We start from the raw sequence: 20,057 nt of genomic DNA on the forward strand, positions 1-20,057 counted from the left end.
AAAAATCGGCTATTGCGTCGCACTGTTCTACAAGGCATATATCTCGCTTCATCAAGAAACACAGCGGTGAATGAACGAAGGACGCCCACGCGGAAGCGCACCGCCTTTTAAATGCACATTGTGTTACAATACGAGGCGGGGGAGACGTTCGATTTGTGTAGCACAGCCTTTGCTGTAAAATTTCCGATCAGGGCGTGTCGTCTTTTTGTTCGTTTCTTCTTCCCGTCATGTGATTGCGATGCCCTTGACCCATTTCCGGGTGCGTCCACACACTCTCCCTCTTAGTTGTGGATCTCTCAAAACGGTGGACGGCATGCAAATTAGCCCCTATTTGTACGCTTATAATTGAAAACGCAGATGCCACACGCGTCATCCCTTCTACGTTTTCATAGAATTTTTTTAGCACAACGCATCTGTATTGTTCGAGTTTTGTTTCGTTTCCACGGACAACTGCGTTTGCTTACCAAGAGGTCGTTTACCTGTAACCACGTTTATTCACACACCAGCTGACAGTCGCTTTTATTTTCCGGCTTTTTACGCTCCACAGCTTTTCGGAAAACCTTTCTGTATTCGCTCGCGACGCGCAGAGCCGACGGACATGAACATTGTTTCCAGGTGCCGTTAAAGCGAATTAACTTCGAAACGGTTCATTGGGATCACTTTGAAGAGGGTTTCTAATAAATATTAATGCATATTATAAAGTGTTATTATACGTTGCTAACTCTAACGAAAAATAGAAAAAAAAGAGTGATTTTATTCTTTTTGGAGACTGTACTCTGAGACAACTCAAGGGTTGCAATAACAGAGGCGTATCTCCGCTAGCGTAGGCAAAATGGCAGCACATCGAGAGCAGGGCAACCGAGAGGGTGACGGATGCCAGGCAGACGGGAAAGCTGCCTCACATCCCAAGCAGCACATATTGGCCCAATATTGGCTGAATATTGGCAATATTGGCTGAATATTGGCAATATTGGCCTAGTATTCACTCCAAAAAACTGAAGTTCACCGCATAGCACACTCTGCGCCAACTATTGCCATGAACGATAGGGTTCGCTTCTGATTCGAAGAGAGAGGGGGCGTACGCCTTTTTATGTCAATTTGGATACATGATAATTGACACAAAAAGGCGCACGCCTCTCTCTCTCTCCTCGAATCAGAAGCGGTAACCCCCATCATTCGTGGCAAGGGTTGGCGCAGAGCGTGCTATGCAGTGAAGTTCTGTTTTTAGAGTGTTGGACCAGTATTGCCGACATTTAGCCAATATTTGGCCTATATATTATGCTGCGTGGGATGTTTTGTTAACGCGAATATATTACGTGTTTGCTTTGAAAATATTTAAATGTTCTCTAAGCGTACTTCGTCTTCGATTGGTGTTTTCGCAACATGTACAAGCACAGTGTACAAGCTACAGTTTGAAGAATACAGACGCACTACGTTGTGAGTCGGAGGCGTTATGCGCCCGCCAAAGCCAATCACAGACGTCTTTAGATTTGTGTACGGAGTTAACCTGTCTCGAAGTATAGATGCATTGCCACAAGCATTAGTCTCTTTCATGACTAAATGCACGGAAGTTTAGGGACTATTAGCACACCGTTAAAACAGAACTTCGCCACCTAGCACGCGCTCTCAGCCAACCACCATTTAGAATGATATCATTCTGTCTCCTGACTCGTTGAAAACAGGGGGAGGCGCCTATTTTGGACATGCATAATGTGTCCGAGATAAACGCCTCCTCCCATTTTCAACAAACCAGGAGACAGAATGATATCATTCGGAATGGTGGTAGGCTAGGAGCGTGCTATGTCATGAAGTTCTGTTTCTAACACCAACGAGCCCCCCAGCCCTTTGCACTCCCCGACGGACTCACGCACCCTCTACGCATCTCCACCCTTCATCCTCCATCCGTTTTTTTTTTTTTTTTTTTTGCTATAGTCGTGACGCTGCCTACTTCTGTGTGCCCCCCCCCCCCGCCTGTTTCTAACAGTGCAGTGCTGGGGAGTAGTTTTCAGGGTCAGGGGAATTAAAATGGGAAATTACTTGCGGTATTATAATGTCTTTTTTTTTTTTTTGCTGTATGAGCTCACACTTACCGCGTATCTTACAGCCGTGCACTCTTATCTTGTATTCTTACACACACGCTCTCCCTCTTACAGCTTTCTCACATTACTGAGCAGGAGTAACGTAGTAAAAGCTGTGGCAATGAAACAAGCTGATGCAAGGACAAACACAACGCGTGAGGCCCCGTAACGCCTAATTAAATTAATGCCTAATTAAAGAGTGGCAATTGATGAAAAGGCGTTACAGGCGGTGGGGCTCGACCCCACTCCTATCGATTTCTGGTCAGAGCTGCTACTCATCATGCTATCTTACCCCCCCCCCCCCCCCCCCCCCAAGCAACGCTAAGAAGCAGGGTGACGCACAATCACCAGCGCATGTAACATTGTAGTAACTGAGACAACGAAGCTGGAAATGAAGCTCGAGTAACTATAGTCTGACTGAGCTAATTTCCTCCGGTTGCTTCCTCCCAGAAGGTCAGTGTCAATATCCTCGCGTATCTTTCTGTATATGGTTCAATATCTCTGGCATGCCTCTAGTAGATTCAGCATCTCTGCAAGAATGTATATTCTGGTTATGCAGAGGAAGATATGTAAAATTCCTCGTTTTATCGAACGTTATCCTCTACTTTGTTAGGAAGAGCCGGTGAAAGCCTTCACGCAAACTAGATTGTGGATATGTTGCTAGCAGAATGTAGCGTATAACAGCACGCGTGCATACGTGTTCCGATAGGGAGCACCGCATAACTTTGTCTACTCTTGATAACGTACCAATACGCGCCTACTGGTGCTGTGCTAATAGTAATTTTAAAACCGAAGCGGATACCCGAAGTAAATGCGAACAGTATGGCTACGTAACCGAATACATACATCTACGTGATATACGGATATTCTCACGAGGCAATAACTTTGTTTTATACCCTCTCTTCTGCGGGCTTTGGACTTAGGAGTGCAACTTCGTAACTATTCGAATAGATTCGATTCGAAATTCGAATATAGAATTCCATATATGTAACAAATGCATTAATTGTAATTTTTTAACGTCAAATATGTCGATACTTTTCCACACTGTAAAACCATGTAACAACCACACTAGCTTGAAGTGTCTCTGGGAATGATTGCACCCCTTTTTTTTATAAGTTATCTGGTACTGCGACTGAGACACTTTTTAAAAGTGGCCAGAAGAGACTTCTCATTCATTCCTTATTTGGCCCCAGTAAAGTGACGAACGTCAGAAATCCACCGGTGTGCCCTTGTGTCCAGGTGATCGATGTGTTTCTTCCAGACCCACTTGGCTGTAGAGGATGAATAATTGCCTTCCAAATCTCGGTAAGCAAGACATACCGGACCGTAATCGCTACGGATGAAACCACACATATGCGAGCATTCCACGTGCAAAATCGCATTAATGTTTCCCACGCTTCAACCTCGCACACTTTTCCCCATGGTGACCAACACTGCTTCTGTCAACAAACCTGGTTGTCACATTCGACAAACACTTCCGCGCATACCGCAGAACGAACCAACATATACTTGGCTCCTTTTGTGCTTCTAAACCGACCGCGTTAAAACCACCACATTACTCAACTTCAAAATTAATCCACAAGCAGACGTCTTCTGCGCCAGTGCCCTGTTTACGTATTTTCTGCCAACTGTTCAAACACTTAGTGGCTTTTCAAAACACATTCCCTTTACCATTCCCCATCATTTTTTTATTTATTTTTTTTCCTTTGCCACTATGGAAATCGCGGGGTGGGTAGAGAGCTGACTTTCACTGTCCCCATTCCATCGATACATCGGTCGTCCTTATTTTGCGTCGAAGTTACCCCCAATGGCTGTCCCCAGCCAGGGGAAATCATCCCACGCGCCGCAAACACCATGTGACAGAGGCGACCGGCGGACCGAATAAAGCGTGGGCGGTAACCATGGCAACCAACGGGACGCTTGTTATGACGGCGAAGGGACGATGTACCGTTTTCTACCAAGTTTTATTTTCGTCGTGGAAACTGAATTGGGTTAAGTCTGGTAATGGTACACAAACAGCGTATTCATGACAGTCCTGACTCCTGAATAGATATAAGTATTATTATTTTGCAACGTAGCATTGCTCCCTCGCAGGATTCTTCGTGAAAATATAGATTCTGGATTCGCCACGATACATTGATTTCATGCGATCGAACTAGGTTTTACGCTTTTACAAATGGGATACATCGGAAAGTACGTCTGCTGTTTGGTACGAAATATAGTGAATATTGTTCAGTATGAAAAACGAATTATCGTGTAGGTGATGATTCCGTTGTCTTCAGCTCGTTTATTACGATCAAATCCAATCATTACCATCGACGAATAATAAAATAATACCAAAAGTCGCATAAATTACTTAAAAATGAGTCGCTATTATTAACAACGTTCGTGTTCGAACATGTGACAGTTAACGTTGAAAAGCGATGTACAGTACGGGATTTCACCTTTCCCACTGCCAACTTTTTTTGTCTTTAGTCGAAGGTAAAATCAAAATAGAGTCAGGTCGTCTTTATCGTAGTGTAAGCGCTTTTAAAGTATAGTATTAATGTGTGGGAAACATTTTCGTTATTTCTTCCATGTCTTGCAAAAACACTGATTTCCCCCTACCACCATAACCCCGCGCAAGCAAACTGACAATTCAAAATATGTTTCTGTCAACCGCAGAGTCCCCCCCCCCCCCCCCCCCCGGAAATTGAAAGCAATCTACCCCCATCTCCACGTCTTCATCTTCGCATCAGCCGTCTTGTCCAGCAGTGCGAACATTCCTGCGTGCTTGGACGTCGCTCTAACGTGACTGACAACGTTACCGGCATCTCCACAAACGCGGAACAGCTTCCGTACGGAAACGTCAACACACCTCGAGCAGCGTACGTGCATATAGGAGAGAGATGGAACTCACCAAGCAGTCCGTTCAGTTGAAGACAGACGATGAGTACTGTGACTAACGCTGCTAGGGTCCAATCCATAGTGTCGCGTCGGGTCCGTAAACCCTACATTCATGGTCGACTCTCACGTGAAAAATCCCCTTCACGTCAAGGGAACGACGCACGACGCCGTACGAGGCTGTCCATCCGTACGGCAGTTTTGATATGAGCCAAGCATGTTATGGAGAGTACGCCGTAGGATGGGCTCCACGTTGGAGGAGGAGGAGCGGGGATGTTGTGTTTGAGGAGAGGGCAGGTGGGAGGGAAGGTGGTGCCACCTGGTGGAGAGGTTTGGATGTATGGTGGGTGAGGGAACGCTATGGAGGTGCCGTCTGTTGTGGAGGATGGGAGGTTGAGCTATGCTTTAGGTTTATAGCGTAAGAGGGCGCTGATGTAATGGTATGCTGCGTTTACATTGTGTTTCACATTCATTCGCGTTGTTTCTTGATGAGTGTGCGTGTTTGACGCACATGTTACGACAAAAAAAAAAAAGAAACAGTTATTACATATACTTTGCCAAGGTTGACTCCTCTGGCAGGATGGCATTTACTTAGTCAGCAGTGAGTCGCTGCTTAGAAGCAGAACGTTATTATGCGAACAACCATAAGAATGAGAATATATTCCAAAAGCCGGGAGAAAACATACTGAAAAACTTCCGTTTGCTCCGGCTGAACACAACAGCTTAAAAACAATATTTACAATGCATTGGTTGATAAATAGGCCAGTTGTACCTTCGGGCACAGTGTGTACTGACGATGCCGTCTGCATAGGTGGCGAAACGTCTATGGTCTTAATTGTTTTTAACCTGTTGTGTTAAGAAGGAATAAACGAAAGTGTTTCAGTATAACCATAAGAATGTAAATACCTAAAGACGATATACTGTCGGCTTCACTGCACCACATCAGAGCTGAAGGTGAAGCACGCTCTACAGGAGCTGTTCACTGTTGCGATTTTTCGTTAACAATACAAACATTATTTATTTACAGAACCGCAACAAAATAAAGTTATTGATGCAGCCACGTTTAACGTGCCTTTTTTTTTCCTAGCCTGGTCCCGTGGAGTAAGAATGCTCAGTGTGACGTCACAACCGAATCCGGAAGGAGCTGGCGAAAAAAAGAGAAACAGTATAAAGTTATAACCAGTGGGTATGTTCTCTTTTGCCGTTGAGAGATGTGGCCCACACTAAAAGCTATACTCAAAAGGCTGCTTAGACTAGCTGCGCAGTTTGGTTCACGAGAAATTCGATACATTTGCTAGGTCACTTCTCAACCCAGGAATCTACGAAAAAGTATTGGTAGGGTTTCGCGTTTCCGGTTTTAACCGAAAAACACCGAATACGAATGAATGTTGGAGGAAAGATTTGGGGGATTATCGCTGCACACGTTAAACTTAACACACACAAAAAAAGGGGGCCTCCGCTTTCACGATTTACGGTAGCACCACTTCACTGTGGAGCAATGAAGTGTTTCTTTTGTGATGTCTCACAGGGGCTAATTTTGTATTAGTTTTTGCTTTGAAGGCTGCGCTGATACGCACAGTTTTGAGATTACGTTGCGATTTACATTCACCGATAACTGCAGGGAGAACCCTGTACACACCAGAAAAATCACAGAAAAACACAGATTTCACGAAAATAAATAAACGCCGAAAAACATACACCGAATCCGCCCTCATATAACAACCGAAAGCCCGGGACCCTACGTGTAGGACATCCCATACAAAACAAGGACCGCTTGCTCGTACGAAAAAAATATGTGATACTGACCTGGCAAAGTCCGGATTCTTCAACATGCAGTGCTGAAACTCCAACAGAGACAGATCACCGCTTCGGTCCAGGTCGGCTTCGTTTAATATATTTTCAGTCAGCTTCCGAACGTCTCCAGGTGCTAGGCTGTGCTCTCCGGCAGACGTGAGACGATGTAGAACTTGCGTCAGGTCATCTTCACCAATCGTCCCATCTTCGTCAAAATCTATAGGAAATAGGGGAGGGCTTGTAATTAGGAATTTACGGCAATACGGAATGTGGTAATAATACGTAATACGGCAATACGGAAAATATATGCACGCACCGTAAACTTGGAAGGCGTATTCCAACTTTGCATCAACCGGTGCGTGGTCGCTTAATATCGAGAGCAAGTCCAGGAAGTCCTCGAAGGATAATCGGCCATCATGCGCCGAGCTAAATACAGCGAGGAGCCGGTCCTTGAAAGGATTGTTCTGCATTTAAAACAATTTATAAGGATTGACTTCAATTTTATTTTACTCGAAAAATATGATAGATTGGTGAGACACGGCAATTCCGAACGGCTTGTGGGCTGTGCTCGGTAATCAGAAAGCGGGAATATCGCAATAATGAAAATGAACTGATAATAATAAGTAACTGAAAATGTACAAGAAACTACACATTCGAAAAACCTTATAGACTACACTACAGCCCGCACGAATAACAAACCGTGAAATAATGCAGCCAAATAACAAAGCTGACACTGAACGAAATACCGGGAAACCCATAATAATAAGTTTTTTCTATTTTTATAAGCGTTGAACAAACATTCCTCGGGCAGCCTAAGCCCAAGGGTATAATATATAGGGCCTGGCAATGCTTACAACCTACACATGTGGACAGTGAACACAGCAGGAGCAGGCAAGCTAGCTGGTGTTGAATTGACGTTAACATTGCCTTGAGTTTGAGGGGAAACACAGGACAAACACAGGACGAACACAGGACGAGATGAACAGATAGACTCACGAACCAGCAATGAATCTTTGCCATTGTCCTGTGTACCTTTGCCTTTACCTTTTGCCTTTGCCTTTTACCTTTGCCTTTTACCTTTGCCTTTACCTTTTGCCTTTTCCCTTTGTCTCGTCCTGTGTTTCCCCCTCAAACTCAAGGCAACGTTATCATCAATGTGAACAGTAATTCATGTTTTTACTAAGTCACGTAAGGAAAGTTGTTCGTCTGTTTTTCTGATGGTATAACGTTGTCTCTGTCGCACAGATGCATTCATTACTTACGTTTTTAACCCTTTCTTGAAGAACAATGTGTGCTTTGTGCAACCAACCGCCATTAGGTAACTAGTATTAATGGAGATGCTATACTCACGCAGAATTCCGGCATCCTCTGAATGTACTCAATGGGAAGTCTGGCAGTCTTATCTTTGTCAATCACGCTGTACGATATAGCTTTAAATCGGTTGAATGCACTGCAATATATCATATACTTCGTAAGTTGCAGAACGAAGTGTCAAACACACTGGACTGAGAAAGCTAGGAGTAATACTGTTTACCTTAAAATATGCGTGTATTTTCATTGTAAACCACGATTTAGCATTGTCTGAGCGGTGAAATTTCCGAGGGCGTCAACGAGTGGGAGTCAAGGAAATGTTACCTTCAATTATTTAACAAGCACCTATATGTAGTAAATACGGGCTGCAAAGCAGCACGAAAACTCCGGCTGTTTTTACAGTACGAGTATTAATTCCGCTAAAGTAATGTTCTTGCGGTCTGCCGCATTATTGTAATTATAAGGGGTCTTTTTGGAACGAAGCAAGCCATCCGCAAAAATACATTCCAGTATTTATTTATTTATTTTTGTTTCTAGTATATGTGGTACGCTATCGTATGTACTTGCTTCGGTGTACAGCGCAAGAGTATGTTAATTTCCTATAAAGGTAACACTTCAGTATATATATTTTCAACAGTAATGCGTCTTTACCGTACACTACTGACCGCTACTTGTAGCAGATACAGAAGTGTTTATCTACTCGTTTATTAAAGTTCACTTCTATTTTTACCTTTTCATCTTTACAGTTTTATTTCTCCTTTCATTCATTTCACTTCCTTTGTGGGAGTAGCAGAATTCGTCACGTGACGAATTCAATATCTTCTGTTTTCTTTTTTGTTTTTTTTCTATAATCAAACTTAAACTCAAAAGTTCAGTTCGTCTACATCTGCCTTTCCTGTTCCGAATCTGGGAAGAGACATAACGTGCGAGTGTTTAGAAACGCAGTATGCGTTACGTAACGTCTGCTAGTCACGTGGTCTCCGACAACTTTCCTATTGTTACACATATCTGGATACAAGGGTTCGCGTGTCACGTTACGGACCGAGAAACACGTAAATTACTATATGGGAAGGCTGAGCGACCAGACTAAAATGCGGATTCCGTCACAGTCTCCAACAAAAAAACAATATTCCCCCTCGTCACGCCACAACATCTCATATCATTTTCAGCGTACCAAGGTTAAAATGTTAAAATTTTCCTCGTAGTAACCTATTGTCATTTGACGCGCATACAAGTGATACATGTAGACCTTATGCTGATGCGAACTCTATATGGAAGCAAAAGGAGTTGATGTTGATGAAGAAAAAAAATACTAGGGAGAGGGCAAAAGGAGTAATTTTACTCCTTCTGGAGATTAAATGCGTTGCAACAGCCATTAGTCCATTATTGCACCGGAGTTTATGCTAAGTTTAGAGACTATTTGCGGACTATGTGGACTAGGGATTAAAAAAAGAGTACGTTTGCCTGTATTGTCGTCAGCCGGCCGCAAAAGTAGTGATTAAATTAATAATGCTCAATTCAGATGACGTCATTCCGTAAAAGTGACTATAAATGTATACTACTATCTTATTACGGAGCACTTCGAGGAACTGCATTACTATAGACGAAGGCTATTATCAGTCTACTACAAAGTCTTTACGTATGATTATGGGATAATAAAACTGCACTAATACCGCAGCGTGTTCTAGAATGGGGCTTACTAATGTTCAAAGAGCATTCAGTTTTCAAATTCGGATAGATTATCCTCTTTCGAGGCCGTGGAACATGACCTTCTAAATGCCCAATCTCGCTGCATATGCGTAATTGCACTGTTCGATTTGGATCGTGTTCGAAAACAAACAAGAATAATCGCCATCCAGCTACAGTGAAACACGCACTCTGAGCTGGAAAAGCTGTTGCAGATTCACGAGTTGACTCGCCATTGAGACCTTGACAACTATAAATTCTTTAATTCATTACGTCATACGATTTGAGAGCACGCACCAACAACAATTCTTGTGATATAACTTTTTACAATATAACCAAATATAGTTTCTGATATAACTTACTGCAAGACTTCCTTCTTGGAAAGATAGGTTAACGCCTGTACAGAGAAAAAAATAATCACGGTTCAAAACACACGAACAACTGCCATTAATCTTTTGCAATTAGCTGGATACAATTACATGGCTTCTTTGCATGTTTATACAAGTTCAGGAAGAGAACACAAGAACGCGAATGCTCACTGTGTAGTCTTGTAGCTCCTCATTAGTAATCTGACTGTGACGGGCACCCATATCCTTCTTGTCTCTGTTCGGAGTTTGACGACGTCACTGCGTTCACTCCCAACAAGTAAACGAAACAGGCATGCAACAACACACAACGGCGTTCACACCGCTGTAAACTGTATCACACACGTCGTGGTTAAAACAAAAAACAAAAGAACACCACGCATGCGTTCGACGGTTTTGAACTCACGACGCTGTCACTTCGAATGGATGGGGAAACCGCTGAAAAATAAAGAATACAACATGTTTCATCCTTTTCCGGCGAATTTGTTTGCACTGAACGTAGAAAGGGTTTGAGGAAGTGCTGATTAGATTGCCGAAGGCGGAACTGCGGTGACTGAAAGACAGGTGCAGCAGAATGAATTGTTTTGCTGTATATACGCTTCTCGTTTCAATTGTCTATGTTGTCGTTTGATGTGGTGTTGAAGAACAGACTACTTGCGACAACAACACGCTGTGAAGCAGGCTGCGACCCAGGTCGTTCTTTTGTAACGTGTGTCAGAATGTGTCATACGCTTGGATTATGTCTATTTATCCATGTTTTTTGGCGATACTATCATATAACAGGTCGGTTCATACCAAGATAAAATGGCATAGATGGGGGCGAAGTGATGGATGAACTCCTTGATGAAAAGAACCCGAGAGCGTGGGCAACGGTGAACACTCCTGGTTAGAGCTGTGTTTGTGTCGTCTATCCGGTCGTCGCCCACGCTCGAGCTTTTTTCATTAGGGAGTTTCGGGAAAAGGTGTGTAATTTTAGCGTACCCAATAAACGGGCGTATACGGCTGGCGCAAAGGAAGGCAAAAGGAGAAAGTTTTAGAGTATAGGGATTTGCCGGCCGTAACCCAAAACGCAAACAGCTTGCGCTTAGAGCACCATCAAGAAGTAGCCACAGTGTTCATTTTGTGTGTGAAGTTCATTTTTGTTGAAAAATGCACGTTTGGGTCCTAAATATACAATATAATCTTATATAATTAAATCTTATTAAATTATCATATTAAACATTATTAAATAAAAAAAATCTTAAACTATCTATTATCGGTTCATATTCCTGATGTGATTCAAGTTTCTGTTCGACATGTATTATGCAATTTATTTATTTATTTTGCGATACCTCAAAAGCCCTAATAAAGGACATTACATGAGGGTACAAAGTATGACAGCGGTAGTGAAACACAACAATACAAAAGGTAGGTGTACATAAAATGCAATCTACAATATAATACATATAGACATATGTGCATGCTGCACGCAAAACAGCGTACAATCTGAAAAAAATCAATAATGTACACATATCATAGTCAGTACAAGCAAGAAAATGCGCAAGTAAATGTTTTCGAAACTGCTGTAAGTCTATGCAAGTGATGAAGGAAGATCATTCCATTCACGAGCAGTTTTTTATATAAAAAAGACTCCGTAATTCAGTTTTAATCTCAATGAAAACGGAGACAGACCGCACTGACTTCCTACTTGCTTATTTCTTTTGTCGCTTTTTTGTGTGTGTGCGAATTAATGTAAATAAACTATACATCCGTTCATAACGCTTCGTACTATATGCTTGTGCAATTTAGTCCAGCAACAACAACAACTGTTGCATGTGATGTTGGTCACATCCATATCAAACTCTGTATACACTCCAAAGTGTGCATAAAAATTATATTCCACTAATTAAAAAAAAAACTATCCCAGCAATATTGAGTTCCAGATAATCTAGCTGTCACGATTGTTCCCAGCGTCTTACCTCTCTTAATACCGCGGCTAAAAATTACAAAAACAAAGAAACAAACTTCACCACGTCCATCTCACGTCTGCTATACAATTTCTGCGTCTTCATAAATTTCTCGCTCCGCTCCGAGGTACGTTTTTTCGCATCACACGCCCCGTTTAATGCAAATCGCATTCCTCACCAAAAACGCAGCTCTGTCACACTCCACTGAGCGTCGTCGCCTCTCGGTAAACAGCTTTTGCCGTACTGCTGCTGCATCCGGGTTTCTGGAAGGCGTAACATGGGGTGTCGCGCGGTTAGCGGCTCAAAACCACGTGACCGTCGCACCTGTTGCCTGCGCTGTTCTTCCGATGCCAGTGCCACGTGCGGCAAACTTGGTCTGGGAAATTGTTTATCATTTTTTGCTGCGTCACGGAAACGCGGAAATGAGGAATAGAACGCGATCCGAAGTGAGTTGTTCAAGGTCGATATCGCGATTAAATGAGGATGGAAAGACTCGAGAACAAATATGTCGGGGGAACAAGAAATTAGGATTACGAGCGCTGGGAAACGCACTCGCACAAAAACAACGAGTGCGGCGCGTAATCCTGGAGCGTAATGTTGAATTCCAATGGCAAATTCGGAGCGCTTCCGGAGCAAGTTTTGTTGCTCCGCCGAGAGCAAGTCTATTCGATTGGCAGATTGGGAACAGTTCTGGAGTATTCCGATGGCAGCTTTGGAGCGGCATTCGAGCCAAGGTCGCTCCAGGGAGCAACCAAGACTGCTCCGCCAAAAGAGGCAGATCCAACGGGAACTCTACGTGACGTGTCACTTGTCGCTCGTGCTTCCTATTTCCTGTCTCTGCTTCGCCAACATGGCCGCTTCGCAACGCGTCTTCGCCGTGACTAGTCTTTCGCGTCGTACGTTGGCGATTTTGTTTCATGAAGGAAGCGATAAGTCAGACATTACCAGGGCAACCAAAGGTGATCAGGAGGACCTTGATGTTGCAAAACATGGCGTTGTAATGGAACATGAGCACCTTCTTCTTCTTCTTCTTCCTCCGTCTCTGGCCGCCATCCACCAAGGGAGATTACCCAGGGCTAAACTCCAAGGTGGGCGCAAGTGTTCCAGTCACAGATTCGGATCACTTGCTCTAGGCTAGATCAAGCCGCTCCACTGCGGAGCCTGCCACTTGCTCCGACTCTGCCATTGGAATTCAACATAAGAGAGCTTTCAATCTCGCGGGTCAGAAAACCTGCTCCCATCGGCTGCCAGTCTGCAACGTCATGAGCAATACTGAGGCGAGCGTCTTCTTAAACTGTACTATGCACTGATACACTCACGTCGCAGCTATGGTACAGAAGTGTATAGGCTCACTTATTGTACTACTCTTCATCCGCTTTTCATCCTACAAAAGCGTGCTCTGCGCACAGTGCTAAATAATATTCAACCAAATACGTCAATTACTTTTGCAATGTCACTCATTATCAATCATGGACGTACTTACTCTGACTACGTACAAGGTTAGCCTCTTTATCCATCGTCTTATTTATAACTCTAATGTTCGTCATTTTATCCACTTAACACGCTCCAGTTCCATATATTCCCTTAGAAGAGACGATATGTATCTTAGGATATCGTTGCATTGCACAAGCTGTGGTAAACCGGAGCTAACTTTTATTGGATCTAAGATATGGAATTCGTTGCCAGTGGAATTGAGGAAGCTGAATAACCCGCTTTTATTCAAAAAGCTATTGATTGGATTGGATTGGAAAAAGCAATTGAAATTTTGTATTCCACGTTTTGTGTTGCTGAGCATTTTCATCTTTGTTCTCCTCATTTGCTTGAGTTCCTTGGTATAATTGAGCCTATGTTTGGTATTTAGCTGTTCTTCTTTCTCAATACCCCTCTGCTTTTTTGACATATAGGTAGCTGTTGAAATATTCCTACAAGACGTGCTGTTGTATGTTATCAGTGTTTTGGAACCATGTATATATTTGGAACTGCATCATACAGGCCTGCCCTCGCAGTCTCACATTTCACTTTGTGTGTTTGGTATATCTAATAAAATACTTTGATTGATTGATTGAGCGCCTTCTTTTATCTTCCTGTCTTTTTGCAGTCGCATTTCGCGCCACGCGTCGCGCGTCCCGACTTCTCGCTCTCGCTAGCAGATGATACTCGGTGGCCAATGAAAGGCGCTCTGCCACCTGACGTCACGGAGATGCGACGAGCCGCTGGGCGCTCTCTTGTAAAGCAATTTTCTCAGTAAATTCGCACATCCCGAAAGGAAATGTTTTGCGTGACGGTTCCTAATATGCTCATATGACGCAGTAAAAAAAAAAATATATATATGTTCCAAGTCCCTTCCATGCCCCTTTAATATTAGGCAGTTCCGTAGGTGGGGGGCCACCAAAGAAGTCGACGCTGCGCATTGCGCCAAACTAATGTTTGTGTTCCTTATTTCGTGCGACCGACTCTGAACATCCGAAGAATACGTATACGTAAGACCAAATTCGCTGGGAACCTGGAAAACCGGGAATTGTCAGGGAATTTCGATGCGACCAGAAAAGCGGAAGCCAGGGAAAATCGCGGACAAGCGCCGTCACGCGCGGCGAATGGCGATGAGTGCGGTTGAGTGGTTACGCCGCGGCAACATTGCTGTGAGTAGCAGTTCGCCAATACGATGTGCTCACTAGGGCGGTCTCGCTAATAAGTAACCTTTAACAAAAAAAGAAAAAGACACGGGTCATAAATGTGGCAGAGTGTACGCGGTCTCTCTACCGCAGAAAATAAAAAATAAAATCAAATATCGGGTCTGTTAAACAGTAAGGACGAGCATGTATTTGTACTCTGTTTCTTCGAATTCAATAAATTATCCGTCGTTATTTATTTATTCACTAAATGATCTGTTTTACGAGTGAAAAAACGTAGGAGCAGGCACCACGTTCGCCTTTGTTTTGGTCAGGGAATTCGCTTGAAATAGTCAGGGGAAATCTGGAAGAGTTAGTGAATTTGAAGGCTGCGATTTCGTAAACACCCTGAATTCGTAATATTCTACACAGATTCATTACGTACCACGTCTCTATTTACAGCTACGGGAGCATCTGCCAGGCGGAGAGCCAAGTTGGCTTGGTTTGAAAAGGAAGAAAAATACGGAGAACTAGGTTCAACTTTACATCGATGCAGGAGACCCAAGGAATTCTACCGCGCGCATAGGTATTTCATTTATATTCCTCTAATACGATTCCGGTATTTTTTCCCCACAAATTTGATCGTTATATCCGGGTTCACAGCGGCCAAGAGCAGTCTCACCTGTTATATCCAGCGCTCGGAAATCACCTGCACTAAACGTTTAGCACGGTGTCCGCAACCGCATAACGGCGAAGGGCATCTGTGCGCTTGCATCTAACACACCTGTAGCTGTCGTAGCGACCGACCTCGATGAATACGGGGTGTGTGAAGAATAAAAACGCAGTCGCTCAAAAAAGAATCTTATTCGGTGTAACAACGTGTTTATCCGTTCATCTGGCCGACGTCTTGGAGTGGCCTTCACCTCGCTTGCATATTATCATGCATAGCAACATGTATTCTAATGCAAGAGAGGTACTATACAAGACCGGGTGAGCAACATTGCTTAGGCACTGTTTACGTTAACTGGCAGCGGTGCTAGGATCCTGCACCAATAGTTCAGTCCTGGGCTTTCGAAGGTCTCCTCTACTCTCCTCTAACTCATATTACCTTGTGCAGTGATGTTACCTGGTCATTAGGATGGCTAACCTTCCCCACCCCTTAATCAAACAAACAAACAAACATGAGGGGTTCGCGCTGTAACAGTTGGACACTATGGATTCTACGCGGCGTACGACACTTACGAAACGTACTCACACCAAGCACTTTGATCTTCATTCATGCATCACCTTATTATTTCATATCGGTGACACCAAATGTGATATCACGTCACGTACTGACCAGCGTGTCTTGGGGTAGCGACCCCAGGTCATAGTCACGATGATTTATTTGTTATTGTTGGGGTAGCGACCCACAAATTAAGCGGCAAATTTCATCATTAATCATTACTTCATGTATTTCACGTATACTGTATTTTGCTATTGCTGTTATTACTGCCGCCTGTGTACAGAACTGCCGGAAGGGTCATCCCTCTCTCCCCCAACGACGCAGAATATCCCATGGATGTACGAATAACATCCTAACTAATTTGTACGTCCGACGGATATTCTGAGGATATCCATCGGACGTACGAGTTCGTGAACACAAAAAGAAATAGATATTTCTTTTTGTGTTCACCATAGGAACAGAGAGTGGATTCAACAGTTCACCTTGGGAAAAGCTAATGTCTTTTCGTCGCGGTTCAGTTAAAGAAAGGCGTCTCGCTGGCATTCTTCCAATTCCACACTTTGCCGGATGCCAGCGCCATCGCATCAGTTGCTCTCTCGACGTTGATGTCATTTCCTTTTCAGCTTATATACTACAGCGTAAGTTCTATACTACGACGTGGGCGTATATAGCTTCGATTAAACGTGCGACGCGCCATGCGGTTGTAAGGGGTGAGCAAGGAGACGTCGCTTATAAGGCCACTATGCGCCTCGCAAGCGTATATTCCGTGAACGTATCTTGCAGAAACGGCCGTACGATACACAGTGACGCGTACTGTGACTCCAGTTATATAACGAAACGTACGAGATATTGGAAGGGGCTTCTTGTCCGGAATACTGGATTCGTGCGGCGTGCTTGACGTGATGCGAATAATGTGTGTGGATATATATCGCTGACATCAAAGAGAGAAGTTGATATTGTACGTTTTGTATTTTCGCAGAGGGTTGCACTCGCATGCCGATAAGATAATGTTGCGCCTTCACGTCAATCTCTTATTTGTCAGTCGTCCGCTACGCAACTTGCCTTGGTTTTATTTGATTTTGCGTTTGTGCGTGCGGTCTGCCAGGAAATGAAAAACAAAGCAAAAAATCGATGGTGGGCAGGGCAAAGAGGAAAATGCAAAGCTGCGTGAAAAGGGTAGCCATGTAGCCATATTCTCACACTGCAATGGAAAACTTGTGCTTGGAAACAACATCGACATTTTGCCTTCTAAGCCGATACTTGAACCATGAATACTTGCAGGGTGTTAGGTACAAAGATAAATAATTTATGCCTGAGCTTCGAGGGTTTAACGCAAGAAGTCGTCGCGAAATGCACGGCCTGGGGTGCCTCAATACTAGCTCCCCATGCAGTATTCATGCACCCTAGCACGGGCTGTCGCCATGTTGCCTGAGGCAACGCCACCTTGAGTAAACAAACCGTGCACAGGTGCTACTTTTTTTGTTGTATTTCGCGAGCTTTCTTTTTAATCAACGACATCAATTAATAATTTCAAGCAAACAATAACAAACCTCTCTCTGTTACGTTCAAACAAAAGTGCATATCTCACCTTTACGAGTATATAGCCACACGTCGCGAAATCCCCGCTGTCTCAGTCCACCGCCAGTACCGCCGCTAAATACGTGCCTGCCCTTCCCGTACTTCTTATCTCCGCCTTATGTACACATACGGCGTTTGGACGGCAGTCAGCCAATAAGTTCGCCGGAGACAGATTTACGATAAGCGGCGTGGCGATAACAATGGCTGGATTAAAAAGCAGAGCGCCGAAGTATAAACAAGATCACGGGAGCAAGGAACAGGAGGCCCATTGAAATTCTCTCTGCGTTTCAATGACTCCGTTTCTGGCAGCTAAAATACAACGTCACTTCGGATTACGGTGGTATATTGCGTGTACCGCCTGCTGTGTCATTCATGCATTCGCTGCGTTCGCCATTGCGATAACCAAACCGCAACTGAGGCTATACTCTGACAAAAAAAAAGTGAGTTGCTTTGACTAAATGCATTGCCAGAAAAATTAGCCCCATTCGGGACTATAAATGAGTGCCACAGAGTGGGGGCCGCACTTTCTGACTTTCACGCTGTGTTCTAGCAGTCCAAGGTACATAATTCATGTGCATGAATAAAAATACTTTGAATTAAACCGTGATATGTCCAATGATATAAAATTTTGCTACATGCATATAAGGCACAATTTGCCAAGAAATTTTCGCTAACTATTTCTTACTCTGTGTGGGTGGAACATTATTGCGTAGTTAGCTAAGTTATAGAGCATTATTCCATCAAATGCACGAAGAGCAGATATTTACTTAGACTTGCATTCAGGAGAACCTTTGCGAAGTTCAGTGACTATTTGCAGTCTTGGGGAGTAAATTTCGGCGTCAGGAGACTAAAATGGGGAGTAATTGCGATCTAGAGGACTAGAAGCTGTGATCACTCCCCATTTTACTCCTTTTTTCTTTTCTTAGAGTAATAGTTTGTGCACTTCTCATGCTCACGATAAACATATTACGCCATTGCCAACATTTACCGTCTATTCACACAGAATATTGATCATGACGATTCGTGGCCTCACGTCGCGAAGACGACTATGATCACGAGCGACGCCACAGTATGGGTTTAATTTTACCCATCACATTTAACGTCCGGGTTCGAACCCTAGAATATTCCAGCGGAAGATGCGGAAAACGTCACAGCTTTTCGCTGCCACGTAAGCGGTAGTGATCAGCGTCATGTCTTTTCCTGCACTGCTAGCCATATGTGGAGTATGTTATTATTATTTTTTTTAAATGCTGAAACAATGACAGCAGCTTATTAATTCTTTCACATTTTGAGACTGAACGCTTACAATCGAGAGTTTTAACGAACCGTTCATAACGTGGCTTGCGTCGAACCGCGTCAACCGGAACCAATCAGAGGATAAGATTCTGAGTCACACACGGCTGCGATTGGCTCCGATATAGGCGCGATAACTTTACCAACGGTGTGCTAAAAAATTAGCGGATAGCGCGTTGCGCTACCTCTCTTTTTGTTTTGCGCATGCGCAGAACCACCAACGCTATCCCTTACGTACGCAAGGGCGGTAGCGTACGATGTACTAAAACTCTCCAATATCCCAAGAGCGTGATTACCGTCCGCCAAGTGTCATGGAGTAGCAGAGAAAAGGGCGTCTTCGCTTCGTATAGTTCCCTATCACTCTGTCATTCTATATTCATTTTCCGTGCCTAATATAAACCGTGATGATAACGGAGTATATGTATCAACGTAACAGAACTAATAAGAGTGACACATTCTCTAAAAAAAAGGAGTAAAATGAGGAGTAATTGCAGTTTCTAGTCCCCTAGACTGCAGCTTACTCCCTATTTTAGTCCCTGACCCCGAAATTTACTCCCCAGGACTTCAAATAGTCACTGAACTTCGGAAATGGTCTCCTGAATGCAACAGTCTATATACGTAATCATGTGCCCTTCGTGAATTTGATGGGGTAGGGCTATATATATATATATATATATATATATATATATATATAACTTAGCTAACTTAGCAATTTTCCATCCGCACAGAGTTAGAAATAGTTAGGGGTTCGCTCTTGGCAAATTCTGCCCAATGCATGTCGCAAGATTTTATATCACTCGACATATCACGATTTAATTCAAAGTATTTTCATTCATGCACCTGAATTATGTACCTATAGGACTGTTACAACGAGCGTGAAAAGCAGCCGTCTGATGGCCCATCAAGAATTCCTGGTGGTACATCAGGAATTCTGGTGGCCCACCAAGATTTTCGATCTGGGCTAGTGGGAAGTCTGGGCGCTTCTGGTGGAGTCTGATGAACCATCAAGATTTCTTGATGGGTCCTGGTGGAAGGTTAATTGTACATCAGGTAGAATGTGATGGACCCTGATGTTTTGATGGATGATGGTCAAAATTTCCGTCCCGAACGGAACCAATTTTTGTGGCAATGCGTTTAGTGCCCAAAAGGACTAAAGTTACTCCCTGAGGTCGGGAGCCCTTCGGACGGCTCACGGCCTGAGGCTTCTGCTTCAATTTATTCTGTAGTCGAGTTCAACTTAAGAATGAAAAGAAATGTAGTCCGTCAGCTCTCAAAATATTACTGCGCCG

At 43.6% G+C, this 20,057-nt stretch overlaps 2 protein-coding genes across 3 annotated transcripts in view; both read right to left on the reverse strand.

The window, feature by feature from the left end:
* The window catches only part of LOC135398993 (uncharacterized), a 70,938-nt gene extending 65,732 nt beyond the window's left edge, over nt 1-5,206 (reverse strand). The window contains exon 1 of one of the 2 annotated variants that reach the window (XM_064630610.1): nt 4,978-5,206. In XM_064630610.1, coding sequence (XP_064486680.1) covers nt 4,978-5,044 — 67 coding nt within the window. In that variant the 5' untranslated portion in view covers nt 5,045-5,206. The remainder of the gene's footprint in view (nt 1-4,977) is intronic. The other variant, XM_064630611.1, reaches the window with a different exon arrangement.
* Nucleotides 5,207-5,941: 735 nt separating this feature from the next.
* LOC135397601 (calcium and integrin-binding protein 1-like) lies at nt 5,942-15,476 on the reverse strand. Its single transcript, XM_064629208.1, has 7 exons — nt 15,355-15,476; nt 10,292-10,555; nt 10,115-10,149; nt 8,106-8,205; nt 7,072-7,219; nt 6,768-6,972; nt 5,942-6,105 (listed from the first exon to the last, which is right to left on the reverse strand). Exons 2-7 carry the CDS (start codon nt 10,340-10,342, stop codon nt 6,084-6,086), a joined length of 561 nt encoding a protein of 186 aa, XP_064485278.1. The 5' UTR covers nt 10,343-10,555; nt 15,355-15,476; the 3' UTR covers nt 5,942-6,083.
* Between the last annotated feature and the right edge of the window lie 4,581 nt (nt 15,477-20,057).

The sequence above is a fragment of the Ornithodoros turicata genome, chromosome 6 (assembly GCF_037126465.1).
Source record: "Ornithodoros turicata isolate Travis chromosome 6, ASM3712646v1, whole genome shotgun sequence".
NCBI classification, from domain to species: Eukaryota; Metazoa; Arthropoda; class Arachnida; order Ixodida; family Argasidae; genus Ornithodoros; species Ornithodoros turicata.

Excerpts from the sequence above, each read along its gene's own strand:
- LOC135397601 (XM_064629208.1), bottom strand. The coding sequence starts at position 10,342 with ATGGGTGCCCGTCACAGTCAGATTACTAATGAGGAGCTACAAGACTAC. Across the intron at positions 6,973-7,071 it reads ATACGCCTTCCAAGTTTACG|ATTTTGACGAAGATGGGACG; the intron begins GTGCGTGCATAT and ends TATTTCCTATAG. Across the intron at positions 6,106-6,767 it reads AAGAATCCGGACTTTGCCAG|CTCCTTCCGGATTCGGTTGT; the intron begins GTCAGTATCACA and ends TTTTTTCGCCAG.